Below are 18,718 nucleotides of genomic sequence, written 5' to 3' on the forward strand. Positions count from 1 at the left end.
AATCTTCAGAAGATTTGCGTTTACCTTTGTTTTGACGCATTTTGCAAGCAAAGTTCTCTTAAAAGATGGCTTCGTTTGTAAAATACAACAAAATTTCAGGTGGGGTTAGTCTTGAAAAGACTGTTTAGAATTTTGAAAGTAACTCAGGTAGTCTTTAAAAAGACTGTGAATTTTGTTTGAAATAACTCTGAGCTTAGGTAGTAAAAAATACCGCAGCTCTACACACAAAGAAAAATTACTCTAAATTTAAAAAGATCGTTCGTTGGATTGAAAGTTCGCGTTGGTGAATATTCGTAGAAAGTTCAAACTTTTCAATTTAAAAGTTGGAAAGTTTTTGATACTACCATACATTTATGGAACAAAATCGTTGTATTGGTAAAAGTATTTTACTTTTAATTGGAAAAGAAACCTTTTATGGCAAGAATACTGAACATTTAGCACTACAGGGATAATTTCAGAAAAAAGTGCTTGGTTTTTTTACATTTATTAAAAAAAATTAATTAGTATGTTAGGAAAACACTTTTTTTGTATTTAACGCTTCTTCACTAGCTTCTGCTTCATACGGTACGCCACCGGTCACTTCCGAATACCCCAGGCTGGACGGTTCCGGATGGAGGCTTCAACGCGCGACAGCAGTGTAACACGATGGTCACGTTTCCGGCCTCAATCAGGACAGTCTTGGAGGAGTTGGCCATTGATTCGGGAAGGGTGGTCGACGTTTCCCGGCTGGAAAGTAAAGTGCCTGAACGGGGAGTTCTGGATCCTGGAAGCGCATCCGGAACATGGAGTTGATGAGGCCCTCGGTACGGAGTTCGTTTTGAGCACGTAATCCTACTTCGAGAATGACATAGATTTTTTTTTGGCTCACTGTCCAGATTCATTCGGCTGGGCGGGAAGTTGCTAAAAGAGATGGAAGTAAGTGAAGTTGGCTAACCACTGCACACATTCTCAATACTCACCGGTGTTGTAAACCGCCTGCAACCGTGCAACATCTGCGCTGACCACCTCCGATTATGCCGCTAGTCGTCCTCCTCTTCGTCGGATCCGTCAACTCACCGTGAAAATTAACTTTCTCGTACTTGTCCAAAAACCAGACGTTAATCTTCTTCAACGCAAACTCGTTGTTCATGCAACGCTGCGGCAGCGCCATCTTCTCGATAATATCGCCCCAGTCCTCGCGGGAATTGACCTTCAACCTCCAATCCCGGGCCACCAACACCGAATACAACCGGTGCGAATCCACATTCTTACCTTCCATCCTACAAAAACAAACAAAATTAATCACAAACCCCACACAGCACCCAAGCTTCCTTTACCCATTCCGGTCCCGGAACAGCTTGCAGTTCCTGCAGGAAGCTGGCCTTGTCCTTTTCGAGCACTCGACCTCGTCCCACTCCTGCACCACCATCCTTCGAAGGCGTTCCGCTGCTGCTGTTTGGCTCACGAAGGTTTCCGCGTCCGAGTCCTGGCTGCTGCCGCGGTTGGCTTTGCTTTGCGTCCTATACTCACCAGTACCACCGGACCCACCAAAGTGTTTGTTTACATTTGCGACTTAGGCGTACACGGTTACACGAGAACGTCAAAATGAAAAAAAATTTACAGTCGAATTAAAAGTAAAAACTTTTAAATCAGTGAGCAATGAGATTTTCAAAACTGTAGCAGTAAAAGTTTTCATTTTCAAAACAAGAAAAAACTTTTAATGCAGCAAATTTTATCAACTATTTAATTCAAAAGTAAGTTACTTTTGTCATTACCGTAATATTTTTTGTGTGTAGTGTCGGTTCACCACGAAGGTTCGCAAGACACTGGGCCGTTGGATGGTCCGGAAGCTGTCTGGTTGTTCTGGTCCTGGTTAAATTTGATCGTCCGGCAGCCGTCTAGCTGTTCCGTTGGTTCGCAACTCGTCGGCTATGCCAGCAACAGCTACTGCTACGGCGATCCGAAATCTTTCATGGGTCTTGGCCGTTGGATAGTCACGGGTTCTTGTGGGGAAACTTGCGGTGAAAAAGTCCAGAGAAAGTGCTTTTTTCTTAAATCACGTAGAAGCAGCTGTCAAAAAGACGCTCGATTTTTTTACTGGCAAAACGTCACTTTTATAAAAGTGACGTCTCGCCAGAACACTGATATAAATCATGCAGTGACTTCAGCGCATCATGTGCATCCATATTTACCTCGATATTTACGGTATTTACGTAAATTTACCGGAGTTGCTCCAAATGCGCTACGGATGAAGCATGTGCCCAACCCCGTGTTTAGTGAACATTTTCGCTGCTTGGGGGATCGGAGATTCTTCTGCTGGTTTGGGGATACAAAGCGCAGGTCCAGTGGTTTTTTTTTCGCTGGTGCAGCGGTTACTGGCACTGAATCAGCGTTTTGTTTCGCTGACGTCTGTTTTTTTCCGGCGGTAGTAGCTCGTGTCAAAAAAAACCAGAAGATTGGTCTACTGGTTTTGGGAAAAAAAATTGCGTTGGATTTGATTTTTTTGCAGATTTCGTAACGTAAACAATACAATTTAACAGTACTGAAAGCTGTGTCAATCGAAGGGAGGTCTGCTTGTCTGTGGTTCGAGTCGGTCGATTGTCGCGACGCTCCGTTTGGTTTTTGTTTTTTCTGGTGTTTTTGGTGATTCTCAAGCTCGTGTGTGGTATCAAAGTAAACTTTAGGCTGTGCTTCAGCATAGTAGAGTGAAGTTCGGTGATTTTGATTGTGATTTGAAGCATTTTAGCTCGGTTTTCTGTAAACGATTGTGTCTTCTTCTTCTTGACCGGAGAAAAAAATGTTTTTTTTGTCGATAATTGTGTCGATAAGTGTGTTGATTGTCAGGGGATAACTTCAAGGGGTGTGCGCGAACGCAGCTCTTGCTTGGTGTTTACGTTTTGTAAGTTTTGACACATCTAAGGAAACGAAGTGGTCGTCGTATTTCCAAATTCAAATTGGATTGTTGTGAAAATCGGACACGTAAGGTTGAAAGTTTACAGTAAGGGTAAGTCTGTTAGTTGTATTATTGTTGAAATTGCTCAGAGATGATGATACAGGACCGACAAGAGTGGTGAGTTGGAGTGATTGAAACGAGGTGTTGTGGGTTTTCAGTGGGAAAACCAAAAGCTTTTTCAAGGGAAAAGTCCAATTGGATTTTTCTTCTCGTCTTTATATAAATCTATTCTGATCTGACAGGAAAGAGTGGTTTAAATTGTTTTGAAATTCTACAGGAGCCAGTGGGTTTATTGACAAGGTATGTGTCCTGATCACGGCAATGGATGTTAACTTTGAGAGTGAGCGGGATACACTCCTTGCTTACAGTTTCACATTAGCCTGTTTGTGATATTTTGCTAAAATTGTCCTAATTAGATTACCGTTACTCTTATTGATTATCAATTGTTGATAAGGATAAAAGAAATTTTAAATGTTGGCATTCATTTAAGCTAAAGCCTTTAAAATTAAATTAAATAAATCTACACTCCCCATACCTCCCAACGAGTTTGATTTTGGGTATTTTTATTCATATACCCCACCCTTACCTAAATGTGTGTGTATGTGTGTGTAGCTAGAAAGCTCCTGTCAAAAATTGCGCGCGTATTGTTTGTCATTTGCATCTCAACATCGATGTTTGAAAAATTAAAAACAACAAAGAAAGTTCATAAATTGAATGCGTTATGGAGCCAGTTCCAAGTGACAAGATTATGGAAGTGGCCAATGTAGCAGTGTATCCGGGAGGGAGAGTAAAAGTCGTGGATGTTCCAGGTGATGAAAATTGTTTTTCTACGCCGTTCTGCAGCAGATCACTGGTCAGTGGAAATATTTTTAAATTTGAAAAGAAAATCCATAAGGGCAAGAATTTTAAAACAATATTTTGAATTTTAAAACTTAGGAAGACGAATCTTTGATGTGGACTTCCGACAACGTGCCCATAACTTAAGAACTATGGTGGTTCGTTACATCCGGCGGCATGCGGACGAAATGCGTCATATTATTCTGATGGAAATTGCTGCTGGGAGGAGGGATCAAGATGGAAATCCTTTCCTGGGCACAGACGACGAAAAGTTCGAGGGCCTACTGTAGGATCTAGGTGAAGACCACACATGGGCCAGCACGGAATCGATCATGGCCATCCAAGGACTGTATGGAGGGACAGTGAAGGTGCTCAACCCGCACTATGCACCAGTTGTGATCGGAGAGGGGAGCGGACCGGTGATCGAGATCCACTACAATGGGATCAATCATTACAGTAGTGTGTTGAAAGAGGATGAAACATCGACCCGTAAGGATCGACAACAGCTGATACAAGCAAACGTGGAAGGTGGTTCATCAGGTCCTGGTGCAGCTTTGGAACAGAAGTTGCCCCAGCAGGGAAAAGGTTCAAAGCTGTGGGAAGGAGGAGTGGAAAAGGAGGAGCGCAGCGAGGTGGTGGTTGCGAATCGGGCAGAAGGGGGAAGTGATCGCAAACAGGGTACTGGTAGGGGTCAGTGGAATCCGGCAGGGGGGGACGAGAAAGGAATGGGGGGAGGGTTAAGTTTGGGTGATGGGTTGCAAAGTGAATATGATGACGATAGAATGGTGCTGGACATGGAGACGTCGAATGGTAATAGAAGCGCTGAGAATAGATCGAAAGTGAATGGATTTAGTTGGAGAACGGTTGCCAATTATAGGATTAAAGTACGTCAAATGGTTAGACATAAATATAGTTACTTATGGGCTATAAGTTATCAAGTTAGTGGTATAAGTCCAGAATCTTGTGCATTTGAAGAATTACCATGGGCTTTGCTTAAAGATATTGTAACTTTCCCTTTGTTACAACCCGCTCAGTCGCACAAAACCCCCCAAGAACACCCAGGGTCGGCTCACTCAGTTAATCTTCATTTGAAAGCAAAGAGGGAAAAGACCACGTCTACGTTTTCATGGCACGTTTATTTGAGAATCCGCCCTAACAACCTACTCCCTACGCTACCTAACCGGACTTACTTGTGTGGTGTCAGTGTATGGGCCCGCTGATCAGCTACTCTCGGCGTCGCTCGTGGACATCGGGATCTGGTGTATCCCCCGACGCGTGGGTGGTCGGATCTCGTCCACGCTCCGTCCCCGTCCTCGACCTGGGACCTCTCGTTGCCTGCCGTCTCCTCCTCGTGTTGCAGGACTTCCAGCGTTCCGGCGTGGAACACCGTAGTCTTCGCCGAAGTCACGTTCCCGTCCGGAACCTCGTGACACGGCGTCTCTCGTACTCGCTTCCGTACCCGTAGTAGCCGATCCGGGACGTTCGATGGACCGTGCGTGGTTGTCGTGCACGTCCAGGCACACTCCGGTGCGGTTCGTGGCGGTGGCTATGTGTAACGGAGCCCAGCGATGCTTAGCTCGTGGCTAGCAGGAACACTTGCCAAGGGGCAATCCAGGGTAATTAACGTGCTGGTCGAACACTAAACTCGCGGGACTTGGCCAGGTTACGGATGGCCGTACGATCGCGCAATCCCTCAGCCGTAGACGGTGGCTTTCGGGGCTTCCTCGACCTCGTGGGAGATTCTCAAATCGCGGTTCTACTCACTGGTGTTAGATCTTCGTGAGCGTGTGAACTCCTTTCTGGTACTCAAGCAAGTGAACGAGTCGATCCCGTCCAGACTCCGAAGTGCCCTCGAAGATCACGCAGAAGTCGAGGTTGCGTTCATCTCTGCGTTTCGTGGGTGTTGATAAGAGTAGCCAAGTTGTCGCTACTGAAAACAATGCCTAATGTGATGTGTGATGCAAATCTCTTGTGCCATTCTATTACTTTTTTCTAGCTATTTAAAATTCAAAACGACTGTTGTTTGACGAATTGGTGCAGATTTATTATATTTGCAAATGTTGTGCTTATTTTGCGTTTCTTGGTTGAAAATCTACCCTAACTCTAGCTCTTCTAAGTGGTCGACCTCTTCAAATGACCCGAGTGTTCAGGGAAGGTTTATGAGACGATGTGGGCATACCAAGGTGGTTGGTCACAATATAAAGAAAATATTGCATTATGTAGATGAAGAAGAACTACTTCCTAATGAAAGATTGTGGTCGACATTAGCTAATTTTCTTAATAGAGACATAGTGTTGATAGATGCAGTTAATGGATTCAGTTGCTATAGATCAAATAATGAATTAGAGAAGAATAAGCAGTTGAAATTGTTTACGTTGAAAATAGATCAAATTACTCAGGTAGACAGTATAGAGATAATAATAAAATTGAGAACATAAGACAAAGAATTGAATGTTGTACAAAATTCCACTCAAATATTAAAAAGCAACGAGTCAAATAAGGTACACTGAAATTAAAATCATGATTGTTGCTATTAGTTTCACATATAGATTTTTGCAGAATGCTTCTGCTCATAAACGGCGTGTGCCTTGCATATAAACTGTATGAGCACTATACATACATGGATACGAACTTGAAGTATGCTTACGCATATAAAATGTATATGCACGAAACATGAACGGTATATGCAATGCACACAGATTTGAATATGCACCAACTTATAACATGTATGTGTAAAATTCATAATTCTTATTATAGTTCTCATTTGCTTTTTAATAATAATGAATTTTACTTTTATGTTGTATTAGTAATGCAAAATTCCTGTTTTAATTTTCTTTCAATATTTATCACAAAGTTGTGTTTCTAACTAACGTTTGTTTTATTTTACATGTTTTTTTTTTAATTAATATTCTCTTACAAACAATCACGTCCGACTGCGGGAACCTCTTTTTGCACGTGGCCGGATCTTAGCGGCATCGTTGCTGACTTTCTTTCGATTAGCCCGAAACTGCTTCTCCATATTCGGAGTCGGTCCTGGCAAGCTCTCCAACAAGCCATCCAAACCTCTCCAAATCGCTACAAACTCCTCCCCGGAACGTTTACTTGGCGTTCTCGGCGGCACCTGAAATGACACAAAAACGACGCACGTTTATTTAGGAAGGATTAGGAAAATCAAGAAGTTTGATACATCGCATGACTAGTTTACGCTGTTTCCTAATGCGGTTCCGGATGTGGCCACCGGAGATCAGTGGAACCGGTTCCGATGGGTCCTATGGTATTTAATATTATTCTAGGATTGTTTTGCATGCCTATTCATGGTAGAAGAAAGCCTATCAGTTCACAATTGGATAAATCTGACAGTTTTTCCAAAAATCCGGATCTTCCGGTGGCCTGTACTCCGGCCACCGGTCCGTGCAGTGCGATTTTTCATCGGATTATTGTTCCTGGTGCAAAAACGAAGCTTTTGGTGTATAGCAATCGATGGTTTGCGCGAAATCATGTTGCGGTAATTTTTGGGCCCTTTTTTCCCACTGTGCGATGGGTGGGCCGGGAGACGTTTTGAACAGATCTTTCGCGGTCATCGTCGTCCGTCACGATGGTCTCCTCGACGTGGGTGTATCAGGGGTGGAAGAGTTGGTGGTCGGAACGTTGGTTTGCTGATGGTGGCGCACATGTTGATCTTCTTCGCTAACCTTTTTCTCACCGAGCGTGGATGCCGAGCTGGAAGCGGGCAAGTGGGACGAACGGAGGAGGGTTTGCGGCGGCCACTTTCTGTTGCTCTTTCTTCAGCGCTTCTGCTGGCTGTTGCTCTCCCGGTCTCCCGGCTTCTCGGTCTCTGCCAGCATCATGCGTTAGCGGGACTGTGTGCGGCGCTTCCGGACGCTGGAAAATGCTGGACGAAAGAGGAAATTATATCAAATCTTGCCATGCGAGCAATTATTAAAGTTGGCAAACCTTTGCTGAAATGTTCAATGATTTCAAATGCACCTTTTTCCGAGCCTTTTCACTATGGAAAACTTTTATTTTTAAAACAAAACTGCAATTTATATTAAAGAAAAACCGCAAGCAAAACTATGTTTGTTTAATTTATCGCCATCTTGTTTAATAATGAACGGTTATGCTTGGATTATGCACACATTCAAGCAACCACCCATAAATGTTGTGAGCATTGCACATAAGTGTTATGTGTACAAGCATACTGCAAAAATCTATAGTATCGTGAACATACATTTTATATGCGGTGCTCATGGATTGTATTTGTCAGGAAAATACTGTGTAATAAGCAGAAAACAAGCTCGGTTATGAGGAGTTCGCATATAAAATCTATAGAGATGTTTGTTATTAATTATATGTGGTCAAATGAGGTTCATAAGGCTGTGTCATAGATTTCATAACGCTGATTTAAAGTTCGTTTATATGCAGTTTGCATACAAATTCAATCATGATTTTAGTTTCCGTGTACAAATGAGAGAAGACATTTCCAGAGTTTTTTTTTAAAAGGACCAATAAACCATTGTCTTTCATATGTTTATAGGACCTAATCAAAAAAAACTCTAGATTTTAAGGATTGCCTCACTTAACCCTTAGAGTACCACGTGAAAGTTTAATATTCAAAAAATCATATCTCGGCCCCAATACAACCAATTTGACTCGTTTTAGAATCGTTGGATCGGCCAACTTCCAGAGAACACGGTGCTCTATGAAGAAATCCGATCCGAGCCCTTTGGCCGGAGATATTCCGGAATTCCGTGGACCAGATCGGGTCCAGGGTAGCCAGGTCATTTTCTTTCTACAATAATTATCCAAAAAGTTGTAAATAAGTAAACTTTTGTAGTTATTTATTCATCATAAGTCACAGAAAGGTTATTCCAAAGCCTTGGAGCAATTCTGGATAGGATGGACACTTGGTCAATCACCCGGAACCGGTTCCGGGTTCCCGGTTCAATTTGTAGGTATGGCCAACATACTACTTTTGGCAAAATGGGGCATGCGACATGTCAAAGTTCATGAAATTGTGCCACGAGTTCATATAAGCCCATACAAAGTCAATCTGACCCCATGAGGCCACCCGGAACCGGTTCCAGGTTCCCGGTTCCAATCCGTAGGTATGGCCAACATACTACTTTTGGCGAAATGGGGCATGTGACATGTCAAAGTTCATGAAATTGTGCCACGAGTCCATATTAGCCTATACAAAGTCAATCTGACTCCATGTGGCCACCCGGAACCGATTCCGGGTTCCCGGTTCCCATCTGCAGGTATGGCCAACCTACTACTTTTGGCGAAATGGGGCAAGCGACTTGTCAAGGTTCATGAAATTGTGCCACGAGTCCATATCAGCCCATACAAAGTCAATCTGACCCTATGTGGCCACCCGGAACCGGTTCCGGGTTTCCGGTTCCAATCTGTAGGTATGGCCAACATACTACTTTTGGCGAAATGGGGCATGTGACATGTCAAAGTTCATGAAATTGTGCCACGAGTCCATATTAGCCTATACAAAGTCAATCTGACTCCATGTGGCCACCCGGAACCGATTCCGGGTTCCCGGTTCCCATCTGCAGGTATGGCCAACCTACTACTTTTGGCGAAATGGGGCAAGCGACTTGTCAAGGTTCATGAAATTGTGCCACGAGTCCATATCAGCCCATACAAAGTCAATCTGACCCTATGTGGCCACCCGGAACCGGTTCCGGGTTTCCGGTTCCAATCTGTAGGTATGGCCAACATACTACTTTTGGCGAAATGGGGCATGTGACATGTCAAAGTTCATGAAATTGTGCCACGAGTCCATATTAGCCTATACAAAGTCAATCTGACTCCATGTGGCCACCCGGAACCGATTCCGGGTTCCCGGTTCCCATCTGCAGGTATGGCCAACCTACTACTTTTGGCGAAATGGGGCAAGCGACTTGTCAAGGTTCATGAAATTGTGCCACGAGTCCATATCAGCCCATACAAAGTCAATCTGACCCTATGTGGCCACCCGGAACCGGTTCCGGGTTTCCGGTTCCAATCTGTAGGTATGGCCAACATACTACTTTTGGCGAAATGGGGCATGTGACATGTCAAAGTTCATGAAATTGTGCCACCAGTCCATATTAGCCTATACAAAGTCAATCTGACTCCATGTGGCCACCCGGAACCGATTCCGGGTTCCCGGTTCCCATCTGCAGGTATGGCCAACCTACTACTTTTGGCGAAATGGGGCAAGCGACTTGTCAAGGTTCATGAAATTGTGCCACGAGTCCATATCAGCCCATACAAAGTCAATCTGACCCTATGTGGCCACCCGGAACCGGTTCCGGGTTTCCGGTTCCAATCTGTAGGTATGGCAGGGTGGCCACCTCGGGGAAAAACCGGGAAAACCGGGAAAAAACCGGGATTTTTATCCACCGGGAGAAAACCGGGAAAAACTCGGGAATTCGACTGACAAACCGGGAAAACATTTTAAGTTTAGTAAAAATTTGACAAAAGCCTCTTTAATGAGTTCAATATGTTCTTTTCTCAATAAGAATATTATTCCTGTTATTCTAAACGAAGAATTCGCGAAAACTATGTTTGAATTTTATGTTTCATGATTTGGATATTTTCAATTCGACCTTTTTTGCTTAAATATTAGTTTTGCATAAAATAAAAATTAGGATTTTTTGTAAGTGGAAATTATGGATCTCATGGTACGAAAACAACATTACAGTAAATATTTCTCTAAATTTAAAGATCAGACATTTCCTTCAAATTGTCACACAAAATACACTATTTTAAAATATTTTTCTTGGCCTGTATCTCAGCAACAAAAGAATGGATCAAAAATATTCAAAAAAGAAAGCAGAAAAGAATTTTCTCAACCATTTAATAGATAATTTTTCAATTGAAAATATTGAAAAACTTCAATAAAATACTATTTACAAAATTTAAATCTCCAAAAATTAAAATTTAAAAAAAATGGGAGATGTCTGTAGAAATGAAAAAGACAGCGAAAATTTAATTAACAAAAGGAATTTCTCCAGATAGTAGATAGTTTTAAAGAAAAACAGGGTACAACATTTTATTTTGAAGCTTTATTAAGAAAACTGATTTGAAGAAATGTACATGGACGTTGTGTGGCCTATCCAGTATATGTTTTTAAACAACTCTAGAAACATGATTTACGACATTTTTAATACTTCAAAATTCAAGTTTCTTTCTTCGTGAATTGGAATGTAGAAAAATCTCATGCAAACGAAAAAAATCATGTATGAACGCTAGGGGGTACCCGCAGCTTAAGTAACACTAAAAAGGGTACATAGCCTAGAAAAAGTTGAGAACCGTTGAATTATAATATATTTCAACATAAAAATAATAATATCATGGAGTTTCTGTTTGTAAATATTATTTTATTTGATAATATTTGAGATTCTCAGCCAGACAAATTATTAAGGACAACTTGCAATGATTTTTTTTGCAAAGTATTTTTTTAAATGTCGTTTGAAATTTATGTGAAACTTTCAGATATTTGAAAAATACAATATATTTAGAATTCTGCTACAAAAAAGTCACTTGAAATACAGGCAATCACTTTTAGGTGGTTACTACATCAACACAAAAATTGAGATCATGTTGAAAAAAAAAAGCCGATGCTAATATTTTTCAAAGTTTTTGTCTCTCGGCTCTGGCCGGGGTCAAGTGGGGGAACAATCCATAGTCTCAACATTTGAATGGAAAAAGTGTTCAAAAATGCATTTTACACTAGTTTATTTGTTTTGCAACCATTAGTCTTCAAAAAATGTAAGATTTGACGGTAACAAAAATTTCAAAAAAAAAACTAAAGGTGTAAAATTTTAAAAATTAAAAGATTATTAAATCAACCCAAACATGCTTAAAAATGATTCCAAACGCAAGGGAATGCATTTTATATTGATTTCAGCTGATTGCACTTAAATTTCAATTGAAATTTTAATGTTTTTTGAAAAATATTTTTTTGCCCCCTGATTTTTCGGGGCAACTAACGAATTAACGAGCATTTACATAAATGTTGATAACAATTTATTTTTGCAGATCTTTTCTACAAAATTAATAAATTGTAGTAATAATCAATCTCATTTTAAAAAAATTAAACGATTTTTATTTTGAGTTTATAAAATCTGCATGTATGATGATGAAAAATCCCAATCATTATGGAAATTAGATGTTTGGATTGGAAACAGATAAAAACGGTTCGTTTACAACTTACTTACTTTTTACTCAAGATTTGAAAGCTTTCTTGAGGAATTCAAACTTTGAACCAAATGTATGCGTTCAAAAAGTATGTTGGTACTAACGTTAGCATAAAAAACATTGTAATTTGGTTTAAAAACATTTCGGAAAATTCCTTCTGGGCTCGGAGAAAACCGGGAAAAAACCGGGAAATTGAAAATCGAAATCTGGTGGCCACCCTGAGGTATGGCCAACATACTACTTTTGGCGAAATGGGGCATGTGACATGTCAAAGTTCATGAAATTGTGCCACGAGTCCATATTAGCCTATACAAAGTCAATCTGACTCCATGTGGCCACCCGGAACCGATTCCGGGTTCCCGGTTCCCATCTGCAGGTATGGCCAACCTACTACTTTTGGCGAAATGGGGCAAGCGACTTGTCAAGGTTCATGAAATTGTGCCACGAGTCCATATCAGCCCATACAAAGTCAATCTGACCCTATGTGGCCACCCGGAACCGGTTCCGGGTTTCCGGTTCCAATCTGTAGGTATGGCCAACATACTACTTTTGGCGAAATGGGGCATGTGACATGTCAAAGTTCATGAAATTGTTCCACGAGTCCATATTAGCCTATACAAAGTCAATCTGACCCCATGTGGCCACCCGGAACAGGCCACCTAGAACTTCATTTTAGTGCTGTGACGACAATACTTTATGCTGTTTATGTTGCTCAATATTTTCAATGATACTAACCAATCCGGTTCTTCGATTGAGGACTTTCTGATTCTGAGTCCAAGTCCGAAATCGTCTCATGATCCAATCCATCTTCTTTCTAGGTTCGTCGTCCAATTGTTCCTCCTCTTCGTACTCGCTAAAACTGTCGTCCATTCCGGACATTCTTGCACCACATCACAAATCTTGATCACAACAAAATCACCCCTTTCAACTATAATTTACAGCAGCAATCGTTTACGCTGACACGCTTTAATTGTTTATTGCTTCTCAACAGGCACTTATTTTGCCCCAATGATGAACTTAAAACTAAATTTACATGCGTAACAAAGATCTTAACAAGGACACAAACTTAAAACGCAACGTAGTACGAGACACATCTAAGCTAAACACACTGGACACTTTGTTAAACGCTCTTTTAAGTCCGTTGATGGCACCATTCGCGCTGTAGTTGGTGCGACGAAACGGAACTTCGAGAGCTGGCGTGTGGCGTAGTTGACGGGTAGGCACTCGGAGCTGAATCTGGTTACGCAGGTCAGGGCAATCAATCCGGCCGAGTAGGACATCAGCAGAAGTCATTGCACGGGCTAGGTCTCGTCGTAGCTGGAGTGTATCGAGGTCGATCAAACGGCAGCGTTGTTCGTACGGCGGAAGTTGCAAGGGATTTGTCCACGGCAGCTGCCTGAGGGCATATCGCACAAACCTTCGTTGGATGCTTTCGAGGCGGCAAACAGCGTTGTTGTAGTGCGGGGACCACACTGTCGAACAGTACTCTAGAGTGGAGCGGACCAGCGAGCAGTACAGGGTCTTTAGACAATAAATGTCAGTGAACTTGCGCGTCATGCGGATTACCAATCCTAGTTGTCGGGAGGCTTTGGCGATTATGTATGACAGATGTTGCTTGAAAGTGAGTTGCGTGTCCAAGATGACTCCCAAATCCTTCACGTGAGTGACCCGTTCGACAGAAGTATCGTTAATACGGTAGTCGAAGGTTACTGGGAAGTGTCTCCGACTGAACGTGATCGATTGGCATTTTCCAGGGTTGAGGATCATGCGGTTCAAATCGCACCAACCAGCAAACCTGTCAAGATCGCGCTGCAATGCTTCGGCGTCGTTCGAGTTGTCAATTCGAGCAAAAAGCTTGAGGTCATCCGCGTAAACGAGGCGAGGTCCAGTGACGGTGTAATTAACGTCGTTAAAGTAAAACAGGAATACCACCGGACCGAGGTGGCTTCCTTGCGCGATACCCGATGTGGCGTCGATGATATCGGAAAGTGCGTCTCCGATTCTCACCCTCAGCGAACGTCCCGTTAGATAAGACTTGAACCAGGCCAATAGGCTTCCTCGGAAACCCAATCTCTCAAGCTTAGCAACAGCGATGCGATGGTTAATTTTGTCGAAGGCGGCTGACAGATCTGTGTAGATGGCATCGGTTTGAGAGTGGGCGTCGAAGCTGTTGATGATCGATTCGGTGAAGCAGAGGAGATTGGTCGCTTAGGAAAGAACCCGTGTTGTTCATCAGCAAGGTCTTGGCGGCAATGCGAGAAAACCGGATCAATCACAACCAATTCCAGCAACTTTGAGGTGGCACACAAGGCGGAAATCCCACGGTAGTTCTCCACGTTAGTTCGATCGCCTTTTTTGTGCACTGGAAACATGTAAGCTTGCTTCCAGGCAACAGGGAACTTTCCAGAGCTCAACGAAAGACGAAACAGGTGTAAAAGTGGTGCCGATAGGCTGGAGGAGCAACGTTTCAGCAGGGTAGACGGTATCCCGTCCGGTCCTGGTGAGCAAGAGTGTTTTAGTTTGGCTGCAGCGGCTTGTATGGTACCTTCATCAATCTCGATCGAAGCCAGTAGTTCATCCCGACGTGGAACGTTTTCAGCGGCGGCTCGAACTTCCTCATCAGTAATAGGCTCCGCACAGAATACACCGGCAAACTTCTTCGCGAAAAGCTGGCAAATTTTGTCTGCATCATCTCCTTCTTCGTCAGCCAACCGCATTGAAGTCGGCAATCCAGATTCTCTACGGCTCTCGTTGACGAATTTCCAGAATTTCTTCGGGTCGGTTTTCAATTTCTTCTCCATTTTGCGCTGGTAGTTTGCAAAGCACCTGCGACTCAATCGTTGATAGCTGTGATTAATCCGAAGATAGTAGTCGCGTAAGTGTACAGATCCGTTGGAAACCTTAAAGGCAGCTCTTTTCTGGGTCTTGAGGAGGCGAAGTTCTTGGGTTTGCCAGGGAAGGTGATGGGAAACCACCTTCCGAATCTTCGGCACAAACTGTTCAATCAGTCTGCCCAGAATAGATGTGTACGTGTCGACTGCTAAATCAATGTCTACAGGGTCCAGAACGCTGCTCCACTCGATACCACGTAGGGCGCGGGACAAACTCTCGAAGTCGGCGCGCCGGAAGTTGTATCGGACCAGGGCGATCTCTTCTCGGTACTCGGTGCTACAGCTGCCGTCGACCGATATAATGAGTGCCGGATGACGTGCGACTACCTTGGCGAGTGGAACCGCCGCGGCGGTGACTACAGGGGCGGTGTCACGTACACTAACGAAGCAGAGATCTAGACTCCGACCATCCTCGTTTGTCACGTGGTTGATCTGCTGCAGAGTGCTCGCACTGTAACTGTCGAGAAGATCACGGGCACAGGAATGGAACTGGGATCGGTCGGGGTCGGGAAAAAGAAATCCGTTTCGACAGTGTGTCCAATTCAACTTTGGGAGATTGAAATCGCCGACGACAAAAATGTCGTCGATTGGACGGGCTCGTTCTACAATAGATCGCACAGATTCCAGGTGAGCTTTGTATAAGTCTTTGTCGTAAGTGCGATCCGGTGGGAAGTAAACCGCGCAGAGATACAGCACACGATCCGATAGCTTCAGCGAAACCCATACTTGCTCCACCGTCTTCCAGTTGTCCTGATGAATCCGACGAGGCTTGAAGCTTTTGCGTGCGGCGATGAGAACTCCGCCACCCTCAGTTTTCTTGCTGTTATCCGGCCCGCGATTACAACGGAAGGTTTCATATTCAGGTCCGAAGATGTGAGCGGAGAGCGTGTGATCCTTCAGCCAGGTCTCCGTCAGCGCAATGAAATCGTAGCATTCCCCTGAACTAGCGTGTAGGTAATCGCTTATTGTACCGTTCATGCCTCCGGCGTTTTGATAGTACAGATGACATTGCTGAGCAGCTGTGGGCGACGCGTGTAAAGCCAGACGGGGTGGCTGGCTGCAGCTGAAAGGTTGGGAAGCAACAGGAGACGGCGATTGGACGGGAAAGCCATGATACATGCCTGAGAGTGCATGCTGGAAGACCCCTTCTCTTGAGCCGAACACAGGGCGTCGGGTCGTTACAAAAACGAAAAGCGTGTTGGTACTTGCCTGTAGTCGGCATTCGGAAGATTCCACGTCCACATCCAAGCACGGGGCCGGGACGTCTTTGATGGCACGTACAATTGATGATAAGGCAGCAGTGCGTTGGCGCGACCGTGATGGAGGGACGGGAATCTTCCATAATGCCTGTGTTCGTGCGTCCCGGGTCAGCAGTGTAACAGCAGTCGAAGGACGTGGTCAAAACGGTATCCGCCATTGTTCGAGAAGAATCGCCGCAGAGGTAGCTGCAACTCGTCAAGGCTTCTGGTGGTACAGCGAGAGTCGGAACGTCGTCGTCGGAAGGAAAACAGCAATCGGTAGATGTTGTCGGTGCGTCTGTCGCTCCAGAGGCACTAAAAGTCGAGAACGCATCAGGGAACGGCGATGGATGTTCGAAGAAACTAAAGTACTTGCCTGAGGGCAGATTTCGGAAGACCCCGTTTCCTGAGCCGAAAACAACGCCGGGACGACTTTGGCCGGAACGAATACGTCGGGCGACACGGGAACGGGATGGCGCGGTTATTTCGAGGGAGGAGGGGTCAACCTTACTGCTTATGTTGGTGCGTCCCGGGAGTACAACAGATGGTCTGCTGTTTACTGCGGTGACGTATCCATCGTTGAGCCAGGGCTGAGAGGAGGGAAGTCCGTTTTGTTCGCAGTAGACGGTTGGTCGCGAGAGTTTTTTGACGAATCTTCGAACTCGCGGAACGAGATACCCTTCGGCTTCCTGTTGTTTGAAATCTTTTTGGCGGCAACTTGGCTACGTGCCGTTATCGTTGACAGCTTCGTCGTTATTCATGAGCGTCGTTAGTAAACACTACAAAAGTGGGGGCGTGATCTAAATTGTAACATTTTATATAACATTACAATTGTATATGTTTTTATGTAAAGGTTCAAAGAGTCCTAGCAAGAGTCACAGTTTCAAGAAAAATTCAAAATGTGTTTTTTTCTAACATTGTTTTGAGAGAACCAAACAGGGTTTCTCCAAAAAATAAATGAAATTTTAGTATGATTCGAGAAAAAATCGGAAGGGACCGTGGCTCTCTTCTCTCGCGCACAAAAGATGGGATTTCAAAAAATCATCATCTTGATTTTTCTGCGGAACCTCTTTTTCACTACTAAACTTGCAGGTGTAACGTCATACGTCGAAAAATGATCTGTCACATTTTGTAGATGGGGAATGTGTTTAGCAATGTGCAACTGTATCGCCGGCTCACCCAACTTCTCCTGCTTTACCGGGTCACCCTGGTCCTGTGTGTAGTGATGAGAACGAGGGCTTTCAAATCCCGAACTTTGACATGTCACATGCCCCATTTCGCCAAAAGTAGTATGTTGGCCATACCTACAGATTGGAAACGGAAACCCGGAACCGGTTCCGGGTGGCCACATAGGGTCAGATTGACTTTGTATGGGCTGATATGGACTCGTGGCACAATTTCATGAACCTTGACAAGTCGCTTGCCCCATTTCGCCAAAAGTAGTAGGTTGGCCATACCTGCAGATGGGAACCGGGAACCCGGAATCGGTTCCGGGTGGCCACATGGAGTCAGATTGACTTTGTATAGGCTAATATGGACTCGTGGCACAATTTCATGAACTTTGACATGTCACATGCCCCATTTCGCCAAAAGTAGTATGTTGGCCATACCTACGGATTGGAACCGGGAACCTGGAACCGGTTCCGGGTGGCCTCATGGGGTCAGATTGACTTTGTATGGGCTGATATGAACTCGTGGCACAATTTCATGAACTTTGACATGTCGCATGCCCCATTTTGCCAAAAGTAGTATGTTGGCCATACCTACAAATTGAACCGGGAACCCGGAACCGGTTCCGGGTGATTGACCAAGTGTCCATCCTATCCAGAATTGCTCCAAGGCTTTGGAATAACCTTTCTGTGACTTATGATGAATAAATAACTACAAAAGTTTACTTATTTACAACTTTTTGGATAATTATTGTAGAAAGAAAAATGACCTGGCTACCCTGGACCCGATCTGGTCCACGGAATTCCGGAATATCTCCGGCCAAAGGGCTCGGATCGGATTTCTTCATAGAGCACCGTGTTCTCTGGAAGTTGGCCGATCCAACGATTCTAAAACGAGTCAAATTGGTTGTATTGGGGCCGAGATATGATTTTTTGAATATTAAACTTTCACGTGGTACTCTAAATTCTAAAATTCTAAAATTCTAAAATTCTAAAATTCTAAAATTCTAAAATTCTAAAATTCTAAAATTCTAAAATTCTAAAATTCTAAAATTCTAAAATTCTAAAATTCTAAAATTCTAAAATTCTAAAATTCTAAAATTCTAAAATTCTAAAATTCTAAAATTCTAAAATTCTAAAATTCTAAAATTCTAAAATTCTAAAATTCTAAAATTCTAAAATTCTAAAATTCTAAAATTCTAAAATTCTAAAATTCTAAAATTCTAAAATTCTAAAATTCTAAAATTCTAAAATTCTAAAATTCTAAAATTCTAAAATTCTAAAATTCTAAAATTCTAAAATTCTAAAATTCTAAAATTCTAAAATTCTAAAATTCTAAAATTCTAAAATTCTAAAATTCTAAAATTCTAAAATTCTAAAATTCTAAAATTCTAAAATTCTAAAATTCTAAAATTCTAAAATTCTAAAATTCTAAAATTCTAAAATTCTAAAATT

The 18,718-nt window shown here is 43.1% G+C and overlaps 1 protein-coding gene across 1 annotated transcript; it reads right to left on the reverse strand.

Annotated features, from left to right (window-relative positions):
* Positions 1-419: 419 nt before the first annotated feature.
* Positions 420-1,558, reverse strand: LOC119769541 (AT-rich interactive domain-containing protein 2-like). Its single transcript, XM_038262416.1, has 2 exons — positions 1,317-1,558; positions 420-1,259 (listed from the first exon to the last, which is right to left on the reverse strand). The coding sequence occupies exons 1-2, from the start codon at positions 1,406-1,408 to the stop codon at positions 956-958; spliced, it is 396 nt and encodes a 131-aa protein (XP_038118344.1). The 5' UTR covers positions 1,409-1,558; the 3' UTR covers positions 420-955.
* Between the last annotated feature and the right edge of the window lie 17,160 nt (positions 1,559-18,718).

Source organism: Culex quinquefasciatus, chromosome 3, assembly GCF_015732765.1.
Source record: "Culex quinquefasciatus strain JHB chromosome 3, VPISU_Cqui_1.0_pri_paternal, whole genome shotgun sequence".
NCBI classification, from domain to species: Eukaryota; Metazoa; Arthropoda; class Insecta; order Diptera; family Culicidae; genus Culex; species Culex quinquefasciatus.